The sequence below is a fragment of the Nerophis lumbriciformis genome, linkage group LG18 (assembly GCF_033978685.3).
Source record: "Nerophis lumbriciformis linkage group LG18, RoL_Nlum_v2.1, whole genome shotgun sequence".
In the NCBI taxonomy this organism is placed as follows: Eukaryota; Metazoa; Chordata; class Actinopteri; order Syngnathiformes; family Syngnathidae; genus Nerophis; species Nerophis lumbriciformis.
This window is the reverse complement of record NC_084565.2, coordinates 39,488,541-39,504,820: the sequence shown is the minus strand read 5'-3', so window position 1 is coordinate 39,504,820 and position 16,280 is coordinate 39,488,541. Positions and strand designations below refer to the sequence as shown.

Below are 16,280 nucleotides of genomic sequence, written 5' to 3'. Positions count from 1 at the left end.
TCGGATCGGCCGCCGATATTTGCAAAAAAATGCGTATCGGCAAGGCATGGGAAAATGCAGATCCAGATCCAGTTAAAAAAAAAAAAACTCTGCTCCGTGTTTTCCAACGCACCTATTTAAATAATACATTCCACTTTTCTGCTGCTCCCTAATTTCCGTTCCGCATTTTCCAGCACACCTTCAACACATCCACAAATCTGTGGATTCTAACGCAGTTGCTTTTAGCTGCTGGCATTACACGACAGGCTCTTCTCACTCTTTTCTGTGTCTCCCTCTCACAGACAGCGAGCGCACCTTCTTACACACGTCACATCATACGTCACATACTGTCACGACATACGTCACATACGTATAAGTCCTCCCCGAGCAGAGAGGTAGCAGCATGGCTAACGTTAGCTGTGATGCTAGCGCAGCCGTGTGACCAACGTTCTCTCTAAGGTGCGCGCTTGTGCAATTGCGCACTGTTTAAACGTCCTCTGCGCATAGCAATTATATGCCACGCACAAAATCAAATAAAAAAATAAGCGCATAACAATTTTCGACACGACGGAGAAAACAGTTTTCGTCATCATTGTTCAAATATTATAACGTCTGTCGAGACGCTTAACTCCGTTCGGTGCCACACGTCCACACCATCAAAATGCAGAGGCAAAAATTTACACATCAACACCGTATGAAAAAATTAGTGATTTTTTTAGTTGTGATTTCCTTCTCTGCATGAAAGTTTGAAAGTAGCATATATTAATGCAGTATGAAGAAGAATGTTTTAATGTAGACATGCAAGCCTTAAAAGAAAATGTTGAAAATCAAGACTACATTTCCTGCAAATGGATGCATTTCTACCCTATATTTTAACTTTAGATTTATTCTCATATCAAACTCTTTTGGCTGTCTTTTTGACACTTACATCCGGCGCCCCCCCTCCACACCCTGGATTATAAATAATGTAAATAATTCAATGTGATTATCTTGTGTGATGACTGTATTATGATGATAGTATATATCTGATAGTATATATCTGTATCATGAATCAATTTAAGTGGACCCCGACTTAAACAAGTTAAAAAACTTATTGGGGTGTTACCATTTAGTGGTCAATTGTACGGAATATGTACGTCACTGTGCAACCTACTAATAAAAGTCTCAATCAATCAATCAAAACACATAGAATCATCTTACTGCTGTGATTATATGCATCAAGTGTTCATTCAAGGCTGAGGCAAAATATCGAGATATATATCGTGTATCGCAATATGGCCTTAAAATATCGCAATATTAAAAAAAGGCCATATTGCCCAGCCCTTGTTTCAATGATGCCATTTCTGTTTGTCATGTATAATTTTGTCTATTTTGTGTTTATCCTTGAATAAACAGGTCAGTTTCTTGTTGCCAACCATTGTGTATTATTCAAACTCACCTAATTCAGCTGGCTAGTTGTTATCAAGAGTACTAAAACCCTTTTCAACATGATTCTGACAACTAAGTACCCGGTAGGCTAAATAACTTTAAACTTTAATACATGCTCGGATAGGCCAGTATCGGTATCGGATCGGAAGTGCAAAAACAATATCGGTATCGGATCGGAAGTGCAAAAACCTGGATCGGGACATCCCTACTTAAAACTCCCAAGAGGTTGGCTGCTGCCACTCCGCGCCAGAGAAAAAAATCAGCGCAGGTAATCAGCGGCTCCTGTCGTGGTTGGCAGCAGACTGAATGCGCTTGCGACACAAAACCCTGCTTCTATTGTAAAGTATCCACTCAATGCATCAAATAACTCAATGGTCAGTTTTTTTTTGTACGAGTTTGACTGTGACTATCAGATTTCTTCGTAAGAAGTGGCGAGCTGCTAGCACAGTTGTTTTCCTTCCTTTTTCCCCCCTCGAGGGAAAAAAACCTGAACTGATTGTAAAGCAACTTTTCTAAACAGAAAAATGGAACTGACATATCAACACCGTTTCTTTTAAATGCTTTAAATAGATCAGTGTTTTTAAACCTTTTTTGAGCCAAGGCGCATTTTTTTCCATTGAAAAAATCCGGAGGCGCACCACCAGCAGAAATCATTAAAAAATGAAACTCAGTAGACAGTAAAAAGTCGTTGTCGCAATTGTTGGATATGAATTTAAAGCATAACCAACCATGCATCACTATAGCTCGTCTCAAAGTAGGCCTACTGTTACATCATGCCGTGACTTATTTTGAGTTTTTTGGTGTTTTCCTGTGTGTAGTGTTTTAATTCTTGTCTTGCGCCCCCTTTTTGGTGCAGTTTCATGTCTTCCTTTGAGCGCTATTACCCACCTGCTTTGTTTTAATATTTAAGTTGTTGCGATCTTTTTTTGTGTGGACATTGTTGTCATGTCACGAGCGGATGTACTTTGTGGACGCCGTCTCTGCTCCACACGCTGTAAGTTTTTGCTGTCGTCCAGCATTCTGTTTTTGTTTACTTTGTAGCCAGTTCCGTTTTAGTTTCGTTCTACATAGCCATCCCTAAGCTTTAATGCCTTTTCTTAGGGGAACTCACCTTTTGTTTATATTTGGTTTAAGCATTAGACACCTTTTTACCTGCACTCTCCCTCCCGCTGTCGTCTGCATATTGTAATCACGACAAACTTTCGTCGTCGTTCACGACATCTACAAAGCAATCAGCTACCGGCTTCCACCTACTGATATGGTATGGTATAACATGGTTACTCTGCCGAGCTCTAGACAGCACAGACACTCAACAACGGCACATTATTTGCAGATTATAATTACTGGTTTGCAAAAAAATATTTTTAACTGCATAATCTCCCACGGCACACCAGACTGTATCTCACGGCACACTAGTGTGCCAAAAACACTGGATTAGACAACCAGCAACTAAGCTGTGATTTTGTGTTTTGTGATCACTTATTATTTAATTTATACTAATTTTCCCCCCTACCCTTCTCCCTTTAATATTTACAATATATACATATATACACACCTTCTCATTCAATGGGTTTTCTTTATTTTCATGACTATTTATATTGCAGATTGTCACTGGAGGCATCAAAACTATGAATGAACACATGTGGAGTTATAAATATAAAATAAAAAACATGTTTTCAGTTATTTCATCTTTTTTTTGTTAAGTACATAAATCCACATGTGCTCATTCAGTTTTTATGCCTTCAGTGACAATCCACAATGTAAATAGTCATGTAAATAAAGAAAACGCATTGAATGAGAAGGTGTGTCCAAACTTTTGGCCTGCACTGTATATATATATATTAGAGAAGCGCGGTTTGCGGGCACAACCGCGGAGTCCGCGGATTATCCGATGAAATAAAAAAAAATTAGATTTTATCCGCGGGTCGGGTCGGGCGGTTGAAATAAAAAAAAATTAGATTTTAAATAGATTCAGGCGGGTGGCAGTTAAACCAATTGGGAAATATATATACATAGTTAAATGTTGTTACCCACATACGAAAAACGAGCAGGCACCTGCAGCATATGCCACAACAGAAGAAAAAAAAAGAAAAAAGATGGACACTTTTACGGAGCGGAGAAGGGACGCCTCGCCGGGGTCCGGGACCGAGGCCCCTTCCCCCGAGAGGGCCCCACCGGGAGCCGTAGCTGAGGCGATCCGCGAGAAGGGCCCGACGCACGACCAGGGTCACCACCGCGCCCACCGCACCGACACCCCGCCTCGTCCGCCTTCGCCGCGGCCGGCGTCACGCGCAGCAGGTAAGCAGCTTACCTGCCCGCCACCCCCGTGGCCTGGGGCTCGTAACAGGGGTCACTCCGCGCGCTCCGCCCGCGCAGCTTACCTGCCCGCCACCCCTGTTGCCGGGGGCGCGTAACAGGGGTCACTCCGCAGGCAGTGCGCTCACGAAAGGGGTGGGGCTCACCCTGGTTGATATAGACAGCAGGACGGTGGCCATGGAAGTTGGAACCCGCTAAGGAGTGTGTAACAACCCACCTGCCGAATCAACTAGCCCTGAAAATGGATGGCGCTGGAGCGTCGGGCCCATACCCGGCCGTCGCCGGCAGCGAGACGCGCTTGGAGGTGCGCTCAGCGCGGCTCCCATATGATTGCGCACTGGTGTGCGTCTGGGTCGTGACAGCGTGGCACGCGAATGTCTGTGCTGCATTGGATCAGTCTCCTTTCTTTAACAGGCAAAAGCTTTATAACCTCACTAATGCCTTGCATCGTCTATATTAGATATATAACAACGGGCTGGTGCGGGCTGGTGCGGTTCTGATCAAATGTTACATCGGGTGGATGGCGGATGGTTGACGACTTTCTGATGCGGTTGCGGATGAAATAATTGCCTATCCGCGCATCTCTAATATATATATATATATCTCTCAAAACCCCACATTTGGTCTGTCATTTTATTCACACCAGTTTGGCTCTGAAAAAAAACTTTTCTCCTCCACGCATTATTGCTGCACAAATAATCCTAAAGATAACCACAGATTGCATAAGGAATTGAAGTGAGCTTAAAAAACAATAATTACTTCATGGAGGTTACAGGTGGTCTTTGCTGGTCATCTGAAAACTGTACCAGGACATACGCAAGTGTTTTATATTGGTTGACATAAAAAATTATATTTTTTATGACCGAAGAAAAAAAGGAGAAAAATATATTAAATCCAAAATTTTTATTTCAAATGTAACCTTCCTCTGATTTAAATCCGCTCAGCTATCAAGGCAGAAAGGAAAGGAAATGTCAACGCGAGCATAGAAAACAATTAACGTAAATAAAATTGGAAAATCATGAAAGTGTAAGAAAATAGCGCAAAGTGTTAAAAATGTAAACATAGAGAAACCGGAGAAGAACTATTTTCTGCAGGTTTAGTGCCAGGAAGTTGGTGAGCGCGGCTAATGTGGTGTGGTATTAGCGGTCTTGCCTTGCATCATTTACAGACCACATTGGTCTGACTCGTCCAAATCCAAAGTGTCATTCTGTCCAGGGGACTTTTCCTCTTTTATCCACAATTTCTTCATTTTGACTTACTCTTCTCAATCCATGCAAAAAAATCAACCACCAGACAACAAGATGGTGCAACTTAACATAATAGTTGATACGGACGGTTACCGTCACTTCCTGAGTTGCTGGGTTACCAGAAAGCGAGTGCCTTTGTTCATGCAACCAACCTTGCTTCTATACTTCCACTTTCTTCAGACAAAAAATAAGTAAAATTATCTAACGCATTTTTTATGTGTCCATCGTGATATACTGTATATTGATGTATATTTTTCACCCATGCGTGCGAACGAACTCCGATACATTATTAACATTAGGAGAGCACGATGAAGTTATTTCAATAAATCCCCTAGCATTAAAAAATAGCCACCATAACACATATAAAAAAATCCAATGAGGAGCGATTACCCGTACTGTGCCGTAGGTGGGTTAGAGTGAGCAAACCAAGCCCTCTGTTTCATGCTCATTGTAAACAAACATGGCATCAATCGTGTGAGACTCCTTCACGGTTTCTGAGGAGGACTTTCCGTGTGCTATTTGCACCGAACGTTCTGTTTTGTAAACGTTCCGTGAGGAGGAAAAACACATCAAACCATATCAGTCACTTGAAAGCCACGTGCTCTAGAGCATTGTTTTTCAACCACTGTGCCGTGAAATACAGTCTTGTGTAACGTGGGAGATTATGTAATTTCCCCTAATTGGGTTAAAAATATTTTTTGCACACAAGTAATTATAATCCGTAAATAATGTGGCAGAGTAACCATGTTATACTCGTCCATATCAGTAGGTGGCAGCAAGTAGCTAATTGCTTTGTAGACGTCATGATCACAATATGCAGACGACAGCGGGAAGCAGTGTGCAGGTAAAAAGGTATCTTATGCTTAAACCAAAAATAAACAAAAGGCAAGTGCCGCTATGAAAAGGCATTGAAGCTAAGGCATGGCTATGCAAAACGAAGCTAAAATTGAACTGGCTGCGAAGTAGAGATGTCCGATAATGGCTTTTTTGCCGATATCCGATATTGTCCGACTCTTAATTACCGATATCAACCGATACCGATATATACAGTCGTGGAATTAACACATTATTATGCCTAATTTTGTTGTGACGCCCCGCTGGATGCATTAAACCAGGGGTGCTCATTACGTCGATCGCGAGCTACCGGTCGATCTCGGAGGGTGTGTCAGTCGATCACCAGCCAGGCATTAAAAAAATAGTCCTAAAAAAGAGCGATCATAAATCTTCACTATGACGTCACTTGATTGACATTCACGGCACCCGAGGGTCTTCTGAGATGACGCTGGCTGCTGCCAGCTCATTAAAATTACCGACTGGAAGGCGAGAAACACTTTATTTCAACAGACTCTGGCGCCGTACCTGTCGTCAAAACTCCAAAGACCGACTGCACAGTTGCGCTACCAAAATAAGAGTCTCAGAAAGCTGGCGTGCACAAGCTGGCAAGCTACGGAGTTTGCCGACAATGTATTTCTTGTAAAGTGTATACAAAGGAGTACGGAAGCTGGACAAACAAGATGCCAAAAACCAACCACTTTCATGTGGTATTGGACAGAAAGGAGGACTTTTTTCTCCGCCATTCGAAAATGCGGACGTTTTTAGCACCACTGTCTGATTCCAATCAATGCAAGTCATCAGAATCAGGTAATACACCAACTTATATTCTTGTCTTCATGAAAGAAAGGAATCTATATGTGTTAAACATGCCTGTATTATCTTTAAACACCTTTAACTTATTAACAATATTAACTATATGTGTTAAACATGCTTGCATTATCTTTAAACACCTTTAACTTATTAACAATATTAACTATATGTGTTAAACATGCTTGTATTATCATTAAACACCTTTAACTTGTTAACAATATTAACTATATGTGTTAAACATGCTTGTATTATCTTTAAACACCTTTAACTTATTAATAATATTAACTATATGTATTAAACATGCTTGTATTATCATTAAACACCTTTAACTTGTTAACAATATTAACTATATGTATTAAACATGCTTGTATTATCTTTAAACACCTTTAACTTGTTAACAATATTAACTATATGTATTAAACATGCTTGTATTATCTTTAAACACCTTTAACTTGTTAACAATATTAACTATATGTATTAAACATACTTGTATTATCATTAAACACCTTTAATTTATTAACAATATTAACTATGTGTTAAACATGATTGCATTATCATTAAACACCTTTAATTTATTAACAATATTAACTACCGGTATATGTGTTAAACATGCTTGCATTATCATTAAACACCTTTACCTTGTTAACAAAAACATATATTTCATAAATAAGTAAATATAAATTATATATATGAATGAGGTAGATCCCCACGACTTGATCAATTGAAAAGTAGCTCGCATGCAGAAAAAGTGTGAGCACCCCAGCATTAAACAATGTAACAAGGTTTTCCAAAATAAATCAACTCAAGTTATGAAAAAAAAATGCCAACATGGCACTGCCATATTTATTATTGAAGTCACAGAGTGCATTATTTTTTTTAACATGCCTCAAAACAGCAGCTTGGAATTTTGGACATGCTCTCCCTGAGAGAGCATGAGGAGGTTGAGGTGGGTGGGGTGTGTATATTGTAGCGTGCCGGAAGAGTTAGTGCTGCAAGGGGTTCTGGGTATTTGTTCTGTTGTGTTTCTGTTGTGTTTCTGTTGTGTTACGGTGCGGATGTTCTACCGAAATGTGTTTGTCATTCTTGTTTGGTGTGGGTTCACAGTGTGGCGCATATTTGTAACAGTGTTAAAGTTGTTTATATGGCCACCCTCAGTGTGACCTGTATGGCTGTTGACCAAGTATGCTTGCATTCACGTGTGTGTGTGTGTGTGTGTGTGTGTGTGTGTGAAAAGCCGTAGATATTATGTGATTGGACCGGCACGCAAAGGCCTTTAAGGTTTATTGGCGCTCTGTACTTCTCCCTACGTCCATGTACCACTCTGTACAGCGGCGTTTTAAAAAGTCATAAATTTTACTTTTTGAAACCGTTACCGATAATTTCCGATATCACATTTTAAAGCATTTATCGGACGATAATATCGCCAGTCCGATATTATCGGACATCTATATTGCGAAGTAAACAAAACACAAAATGCTGGACGACAGCAAAGACTTACAGTGTGTGGAGCGGAGACGGCGTCCACAAAGTACATGCGCACATGACATGACAATCGACAATGTCCCCACAAAGAAGGAAAGCGTCCGCACAACTTAAATAGTCCTGATTGCGAAAACAAAGCAGGTGTGGAGAATAGCCCTCAAGGAAGACATGAAACTGCTATAGGAAAATACCAACAAAACAGGAAAAAAACACCAAAATAGGAGCGCAAGACAAGAACTAAAACACTACACACAGGAAAACACCAAAAAACGCCAACTAAGTCACGGTGCGATGTGACAGGTGGTGACAGTACACCTACTTTGAGACAAGTTATAGTGACGCACGCTTGGTTATGCTTTAAATTCATATCCAACAATTGCGAGAACGACCTTTTTATTGTCAATATCGGCTACTGAGTTTCGTTTTTTTTAATGATTTCTGCTTTTAGTGTGCCTCAGGATTTTGTCAATGAAAAAAATGTGCCTTGGCTCAAAAAAGGAATGAAAAACACTGCTCGGGAGAGCGCCGAGCAATCAGTCCAAACAATCCAAAACACACAAACATAAAACAAATGTAAAAAACTATGCAAATTCTCAAAAGTGTGATTAATCTAATAAAAAAGATACATTCATTTGACAGCACTATTAGTAATAAAGTCATAAGGTTTGTTACATGACAGCCACTTACCCATGAGCCACCTCTGCTGAGTGCGTAGCGGTCGTACTGATGACCGGAGACTGAGTCCTGGTAGCCGAGATCGGGGCCACGACGGTGGGAAGCACGGCGGTGGACGTGGTCACGGGAGGACGGGACTGCGGACAGAGAGACACTTTCACCACGCGGCTCCGAGAAACGATGAGCAGCCTCTTTATCTTCGCACCTGAATGGTCTGGTGGATGATGTGCTGCACGGTGGGCTGGCCCGGGCCTGCGCTCGCTCCGGTGGCTGGTCGGAGGACGGTCTTGGAGCTCGACATGACAGCTGCTGCGGCCGCGCCTCCAGGGGGGAAAAAAAGTGGTCATTTGATCAAATCATCTGATTTAAAACCAGATTTATGCTATGTGTTTAATAATAATGCAGCACACTAACAACAATACATTCAACGTTCACCAGAGGACATACTAATGCTTTAAATCACAGGTGTCCAAAGTGCGAACCGGGGGCCTTTTGCAGGCCGCAGCTAAGCTTTTTAACCGCCCGTGGCACATTCTAAAATGACTATTACCATACTTGCCAACCTTGAGATCTCCGATTTCGGGAGGTGGGGGGAGGGGGTGGGGTGGGACGGGGGCGTGGCTAAAAGGGGAGGAGTATATTTACAGCTAGATATCTAGCTATATATATATATATATATATATATATATATATATATATATATATATATATATATATATATATATATATATATATATACACTGTATATATATATATATATATATATATATATATATATATATATATATAATAAATACTTGAATTTCAGTGTTCATTTATTTACACGTATACACACACATAACACTCATCTACTCATTGTTGAGTTAAGGGTTGAATTGTCCATCCTTTTCTACTCTCTGTCACTATTTTTCGAACCATGCTGAACACCCTCTCTGAGCATTGATGTGTGGCACGCACAAAAGTGCTTTCATCAAATGCACTAGATGGCAGTATTGTCCTGTTTAAGAGTGTCACAACATTGCTGTTTACGGCAGACGAACTGCTTTACGGTATGCAAAAAAGTGACTGCTGTTGTTGTGTGTTGTTGCCACGCTGGGAGGACGTTAATGAAACTGCCTAACAATAAACCCACATAAGAAACCAAGAACTCGCCCTCCATCATTCTATAGTTATAATGTGATTGGGCAGGTACGCTTTTTTATATTGTGGAGGACCTGAGTCCGCCTGAATTTCGGGAGATTTTCGGGAGAAAATTTGTCCCGGGAGGTTTTCGGGAGAGGCGCTGAATTTCGGGAGTCTCCCGGAAAATCCGGGAGGGTTGGCAAGTATGCTATTACACAACAACAAAAGTGGAACAAAAAAAACATACAACTCAAATGTGATTACAAATTTGACTCAACACAAAACCATGCAGTTTTTTTTCTTTAAAACTGTCACTGCTCAAAAAATAATGAATCAAAATCAATGTTATGAATTATTGACCTATTGAAGGCTCCAATTACTTCACATCAAATATTGCATTTTGAAATATTTTTTGGGGGGGGAATTATGCATATTTTGTGTTTGCCATAACAAACTAGGTTGTCCATGACAAAAAGGGCATAAAACAGACCAAAAAATAAAACAAAGTTAAAATTGACTTGTATATCGGAAGTTGTTCTAGAGCAGGGGTGCTCACACTTTTTCTGCAGGCGAGCTACTTTTCAATTGATCAAGTCGTGGGGATCTACCTCATTCATATATATAATTTATATTTACTTATTTATGAAATATATGTTTTTGTTAATAAGTTAAAGGTGTTTAATGATAATGCAAGCATGTTTAACACATATAGTTAATAAATTAAAGGTGTTTAATGATAATGCAATCATGTTTAACACATAGTTAATATTGTTAATAAATTAAAGGTGTTTAAAGATAATGCAAGCATGTTTAATACATATAATTAATATTGTTAACAAGTTAAAGGTGTTTAATGATAATACAAGCATGTTTAATACATATAGTTAATATTATTAATAAGTTAAAGGTGTTTAAAGATAATACAAGCATGTTTAACACATATAGTTAATATTGTTAACAAGTTAAAGGTGTTTAATGATAATACAAGCATGTTTAACACATATAGTTAATATTGTTAATAAGTTAAAGGTGTTTAAAGATAATGCAGGCATGTTTAACACATATAGTTAATATTGTTAACAAGTTAAGGTGTTTAAAGATAATACAGGCATGTTTAACACATATAGATTCCTTTCTTTCATGAAGACAATAATATAAGTTGGTGTATTACCTGATTCTGATGACTTGCATTGATTGGAATCAGACAGTGGTGCTAAAAACGTCCGCATTTTCGAATGGAGGAGAAAAAAGTCCTCCTTTCTGTCCAATACCACATGAAAGTGGTTGGTTTTTGGCATCTTATTTGTCCAGCTTCCGTACTCCTTTGTATACACTTTACAAGAAATACATTGTCGGCAAACTCCGTAGCTTGCTAGCTTGTGCACGCCAGCTTTCTGAGACACGTTTTGTTAGCGCAACTGTGCAGTCGGTCTTTGGAGTTTTGACGACAGGTACGGCGCCAGAGTCTGTTGAAATAAAGTGTTTCTCGCCTTCCAGTCTGTCATTTTAATGAGCTGGCAGCAGCCAGCGTCATCTCAGAAGACCCTCGGGTGCCGTGAATGTCAATCAAGTGACGAAAGTGACGTCATAGTGAAGAATTTATGATCGCTCATTTTTAGGACTATTTTTTTAATGCCTGGCTGGTGATCGACTGACACACCCTCCGAGATCGACCGGTAGCTCGCGATCGACGTAATGAGCACCCCTGTTCTAGAGATTAAAGTGTTGAAAGGAAAAATAATTACAAGGTATTACTACTTTAACACTTTTATGTTTTTTTTTTTTAAACAGTCTGCTTTAAAAAATAATGAATTAAAATCAATGGTATGGATTATTAACATTGAAAGCTCAAATTACTTTCCACTTTGAAATATTTTTTGGGGAAAATATTGCATATTTTTTGTGTTTGCCACAAAAGGGCTTGAAACAAACAAACAAATATATATATATATTTTTTATAATAACTTAAAATTGAGAGATATTTAAGTTGTTCTAAAGATTTAAGCATTTAAAGTTAAAAAAATATATATATACCGGTAGCTTATTTTTAACACTTATGAGGGAGGCACTGAGAATTTTAATATGATTTTTTTTAAACTTTCTGCTAAAAAAAATTATGAATCAAAATCTATGTTATTATAAATAAATAAAAATGTTTTTCCTTATATCGACAGCAATATATGAAGTTGATCTAGAGATTTAAGCGTTGACAAAACAAAATAAATACAGTATACAACTTATTTTTATCTTTTTATGACTGAGATGCTTCCGGGTCCCCGAGACCAAAATTGAAGGTACCGTAATGTTTTAATTATGAAAAATATAAAAAAAAAATTAAAAAAATGTGTGTTTTGTGATAGCATGTCCAAGGAAATCAAACCAAGACTGAGAAACGTGTCACCTCGCTCAGTTGATATATGACGGTAAAAGAATGAGGCGTCACATCAAATTCAACTGTGGGGAAGCTTGTGAAAGAAACATCTTCAAGTGTGGCACACTGCGGGAGCATCTCACCTCGCGGTAAATGAGACGTGAAGGTCTGGGAAGAGACTGCGGGGGTCCCAATCTGCAATGCGGGGGCGCTGCCTCGAATGATCTGAATGTTGGCTGACATGAGGTGGTGCAGGTTGCTGGTGTGACCCTGAAACAATGAACATGGTAAGAATGGACATCAATAAAAGGTACCCTTTTAACAGTAATAAATGTACTGGGAGACTGTTTATTGTCAGCAAATGTGGGGAAAAAATCCATAATTTCTCTTTATTAATCCACTTTTGAGACAAGAGGGGCTCAAATGATTTTAAAGTTGCGACACTTCATGCCGCCTCTGGATGAGCCCACATTGTGAGTACACCCACAACTTTGTGAAAATAATAATAATTCAAAATGGATTCACTACACATCTTAAAATACCCCTCTGCCAAGTGTCCATCAGTCGGTTACAGTTGTGGGAAATGTAAGTTTAATTATTTAGTGCTTCTTCAGCAAATATGCTAACGTAGCATGTTAGAATGTGACACATTGATACGCTAAAGTTGCTAACATTCTTTTCCAGTGTGTGTATATGTAAAGTAGGGCTGCAGCAATTGATTATTTTAGTCAGAGTAATATTTAATTAGTTTGTTCGATTAATCAAATAATCAGAAAAAACACACTTTGCAGCCTCAAAGTGTATTTTAGGAAATGTATTTTAAAGGGGAACATTATCACAATTTCAGAAGGGTTAAAACCATTAAAAATCAGTTCCCAGTGGCTTATTATATTTTTCGAAGTTTTTTTCAAAATTTTACCCATCACGCAATATCCCTAAAAAAAGCTTCAAAGTGCCTGATTTTAACCATCGTTATAAACACCCGTCCATTTTCCTGTGACGTCACATAGTGAAGCCAACACAAACAAACATGGCGAAAGGAACAGCAAGGTATAGCGACATTAGCTCGGATTCAGACTCGGATTTCAGCGGCTTAAGCGATTCAACAGATTACGCGTGTATTGAAACGGATGGTTGCAGTGTGGAGGCAGGTAGAGAAAATGAAATTGATGAAGAAACTGAAGCTATTGAGCCATATCGGTTTGAACCGTATGCAAGCGAAACCGACGAAAACGACACGACAGCCAGCGACACGGGAGAAAGCGAGGACGAATTCGGCGATCGCCTTCTAACCAACGATTGGTATGTGTTTGTTTGGCATAAAGGAAACTAACAAATATGAACTAGGTTTACAGCATATGAAATACATTTGGCAACATGATGCACTTTGAGAGTGCAGACAGCCCAATTTTCATCAATTAATATATTCTGTAGACATACCCTCATCCGCGCTCTTTTCTTGAAAGCTGATCTGTCCAGTTTTGGAGTTGATGTCAGCAGGCCAGAGAAGCTAGGGTCGATAGGGGGTTTAGCTCGCTCGTCTGCGGGAACAAACTGCCGCCATTGCTTGCCGTGCTACCGAGGTCCTTTGTCCCTGAATTGCTCACACACTCCGGCAGATTCAAAGGGGGTCTGGCGGCAGATTTCTTTGACTTTATCGTTGGAAATGCATCTGCTTTGAGTGTCGCAGGATATCCACACATTCTTGCCACCTCTGTCGTAGCATAGCTTTCGTCGGTAAAGTGTGCGGAACAAACGTCCAATTTCTTGCCACTTTCGCATCTTTTGGGCCACTGGTGCAACTTGAATCCGTCCCTGTTCGTGTTGTTACACCCTCCGACAACACACCGACGAGGCATGATGTCTCCAAGGTACGGAAAACAGTCGAAAAAACGGAAAATAACAGAGCTGATTTGACTCGGTGTTTGAGAAAATGGCGGATTGCTTCCCGATGCGCTCCGAGAGCGAATATTAGAAAGGCGTTTAATTCGCCAAAATTCACCCATTTAGAGTTCGGAAATCGGTTAAAAAAATATATGGTCTTTTTTCTGCAACATCAAGGTATAAATTGACGCTTACATAGGTCTGGTGATAATGTTCCCCTTTAAGATGTCAATAACCTTCTCAATCAAAAAAAACCACACGCCCCCGCTCTCATGTGCGCTCTTTGCAGCGGTTGTGCGGAAACTATGTCCGCATATTCACAGTTCTGGCCACGCCATGTGGGCAGAATTCGATTCATATTTATTATTTATACTCAAAGCAACAGAATATAAATCAAAGTAATTTTCTAGTCGTTGAATCGTTGCAGCCCGGATGTAAAGTACACAACATCGCCTCATGGAGACAAACAGCTCATTAGCATTAAAGCTACAGCGAACAAAACAGAGTGACTTTTCAAATGTCTGAATTCCGGCATGAAGGCTTGACTCTGGACAACTCGGGTAGTGGACTGGTGTTATTCAAAGACTAGCCTCTCTTGTGGCACCCCCAAGACACTTATTAGACGTAAACATGGGACACCTCACCTGCTGACCGCTGATGGTCGCCACAGGGATGGAGAGTGTTGTGGCGATGCTGCTCTCCGTGGTGGCCGTGATGTGCGCCGGTACCTTGGGGGGCATGGGAATGTGCCCCTGGTTGGAGACGGGTGCTGGAGCAATTAATCGGCTCGGCATGGGTGACTTCAGGACAGCCTGTTAAAAAACACATTTTACCGTCAAGAAAGCCTGAGCGTCCACTCAACCCATAGTTGTACAGTGAAACCTCAATTTTACAAACCCCTCTTTAGGGGAACTTTTCGATTGACCTACTTTTAGATCGAGCCGAAAAATGTAACAAACAATGAAGACAACTATTTTTTTTAGACAGACGAGGATTCACAACCTTATCTTTTTGAAGCTGAATATACGGAGGATGAACTGCTCCTTGTAGAAGCGAGCGTGAAGGAAGAGTGAGATGAAAGTGACTCAAAGCTGCAAAATGTGAAACTTGGAGCTATTTCGACATAAATGGAGTGCATACCCAAATAAACCAGAAAAAACTTCCCCTGCCAACTATCCACCGAGTTAGTCACACTTTAACATCATGCGTGCTAGTTAGGGGTGTAACGGTACGTGTACCGTATTTTCCGCACTATAAGCCGCACCTAAAAACCACAAATTTTCACAAAAGCTGACAGTGCGGCTTATAACCCAGTGCGCCTTATATATGGATTAATATAAATATTTATTTTCATAAAGTTTCGGTCTCGCAACTACGGTAAACAGCCGCCATCTTTTTTCCCCGTAGAAGAGGAAGCGCTTCTTCTTCTATGGTAAGCAACTGCCAAGGTAAGCACCCGCCCCCGTAGAAGAGGAAGCGCTTCTTCTTCTACGGTAAGCAACCACCCGCCCCCGTAGAAGAAGAAGCGCGCGGGTATTACGTTTCATTTCCTTTGTGTGTTCCATGTTGATATACGACTCCATGCACGCCCACATCACAGATGGTGTCAAAAAACAAGTGAAGCACACAAATACAACACTCGCCGTCATTCCGGGTGGATTAACCAAAGAACTCCAACCGCTCGATATTGGTGTCAACAGGGCATTTAAAGCACGACTGCGAACGGCGTGGGAACAACGGATGACCGAAGCCGAACACACCTTCACTAAGACAGGGAGACAGCGCCGGACGACATACGCCAACATCTGCCAGTGGATCGTAAATGCCTGGGCGGATATTTCGGTCACAACTGTGGTCCGAGCTTTCCGGAAGGCAATGACTTCGACGAGACGGAGCCGGCCATTTTGGATCCCGTATTCGCCCAACTTTTTAATTCGGACACCGAAGGAGAAGAATTCGAGGGATTTATGAATGAAGAATAACTTCAGAAAGTGAGCGTTATGTTTATTTTGTGTGTTGTGACATTAACGTTCGAGCAACATTAAGTTATTGATGTTATTGCTCTGCACTATTTTGAATTTTACTATGTTTGTGATTGCACATTTGCACATTACCGTACATTTTGGGAGTGA

General features: G+C 40.3%; 1 protein-coding gene across 1 annotated transcript in view; it reads right to left on the bottom strand.

Moving 5' to 3' along the window:
* Window positions 1–16,280, bottom strand: part of sap130a (Sin3A-associated protein a) — a 47,037-nt gene that overhangs the window by 23,779 nt on the left and 6,978 nt on the right. The window contains exons 4-7 of the mRNA XM_061978377.2: window positions 14,793–14,960; window positions 12,408–12,534; window positions 8,977–9,092; window positions 8,784–8,908 (exon numbers count right to left, since the gene is read on the bottom strand). Coding sequence (XP_061834361.2) covers window positions 8,784–8,908; window positions 8,977–9,092; window positions 12,408–12,534; window positions 14,793–14,960 — 536 coding nt within the window. The remainder of the gene's footprint in view (window positions 1–8,783; window positions 8,909–8,976; window positions 9,093–12,407; window positions 12,535–14,792; window positions 14,961–16,280) is intronic.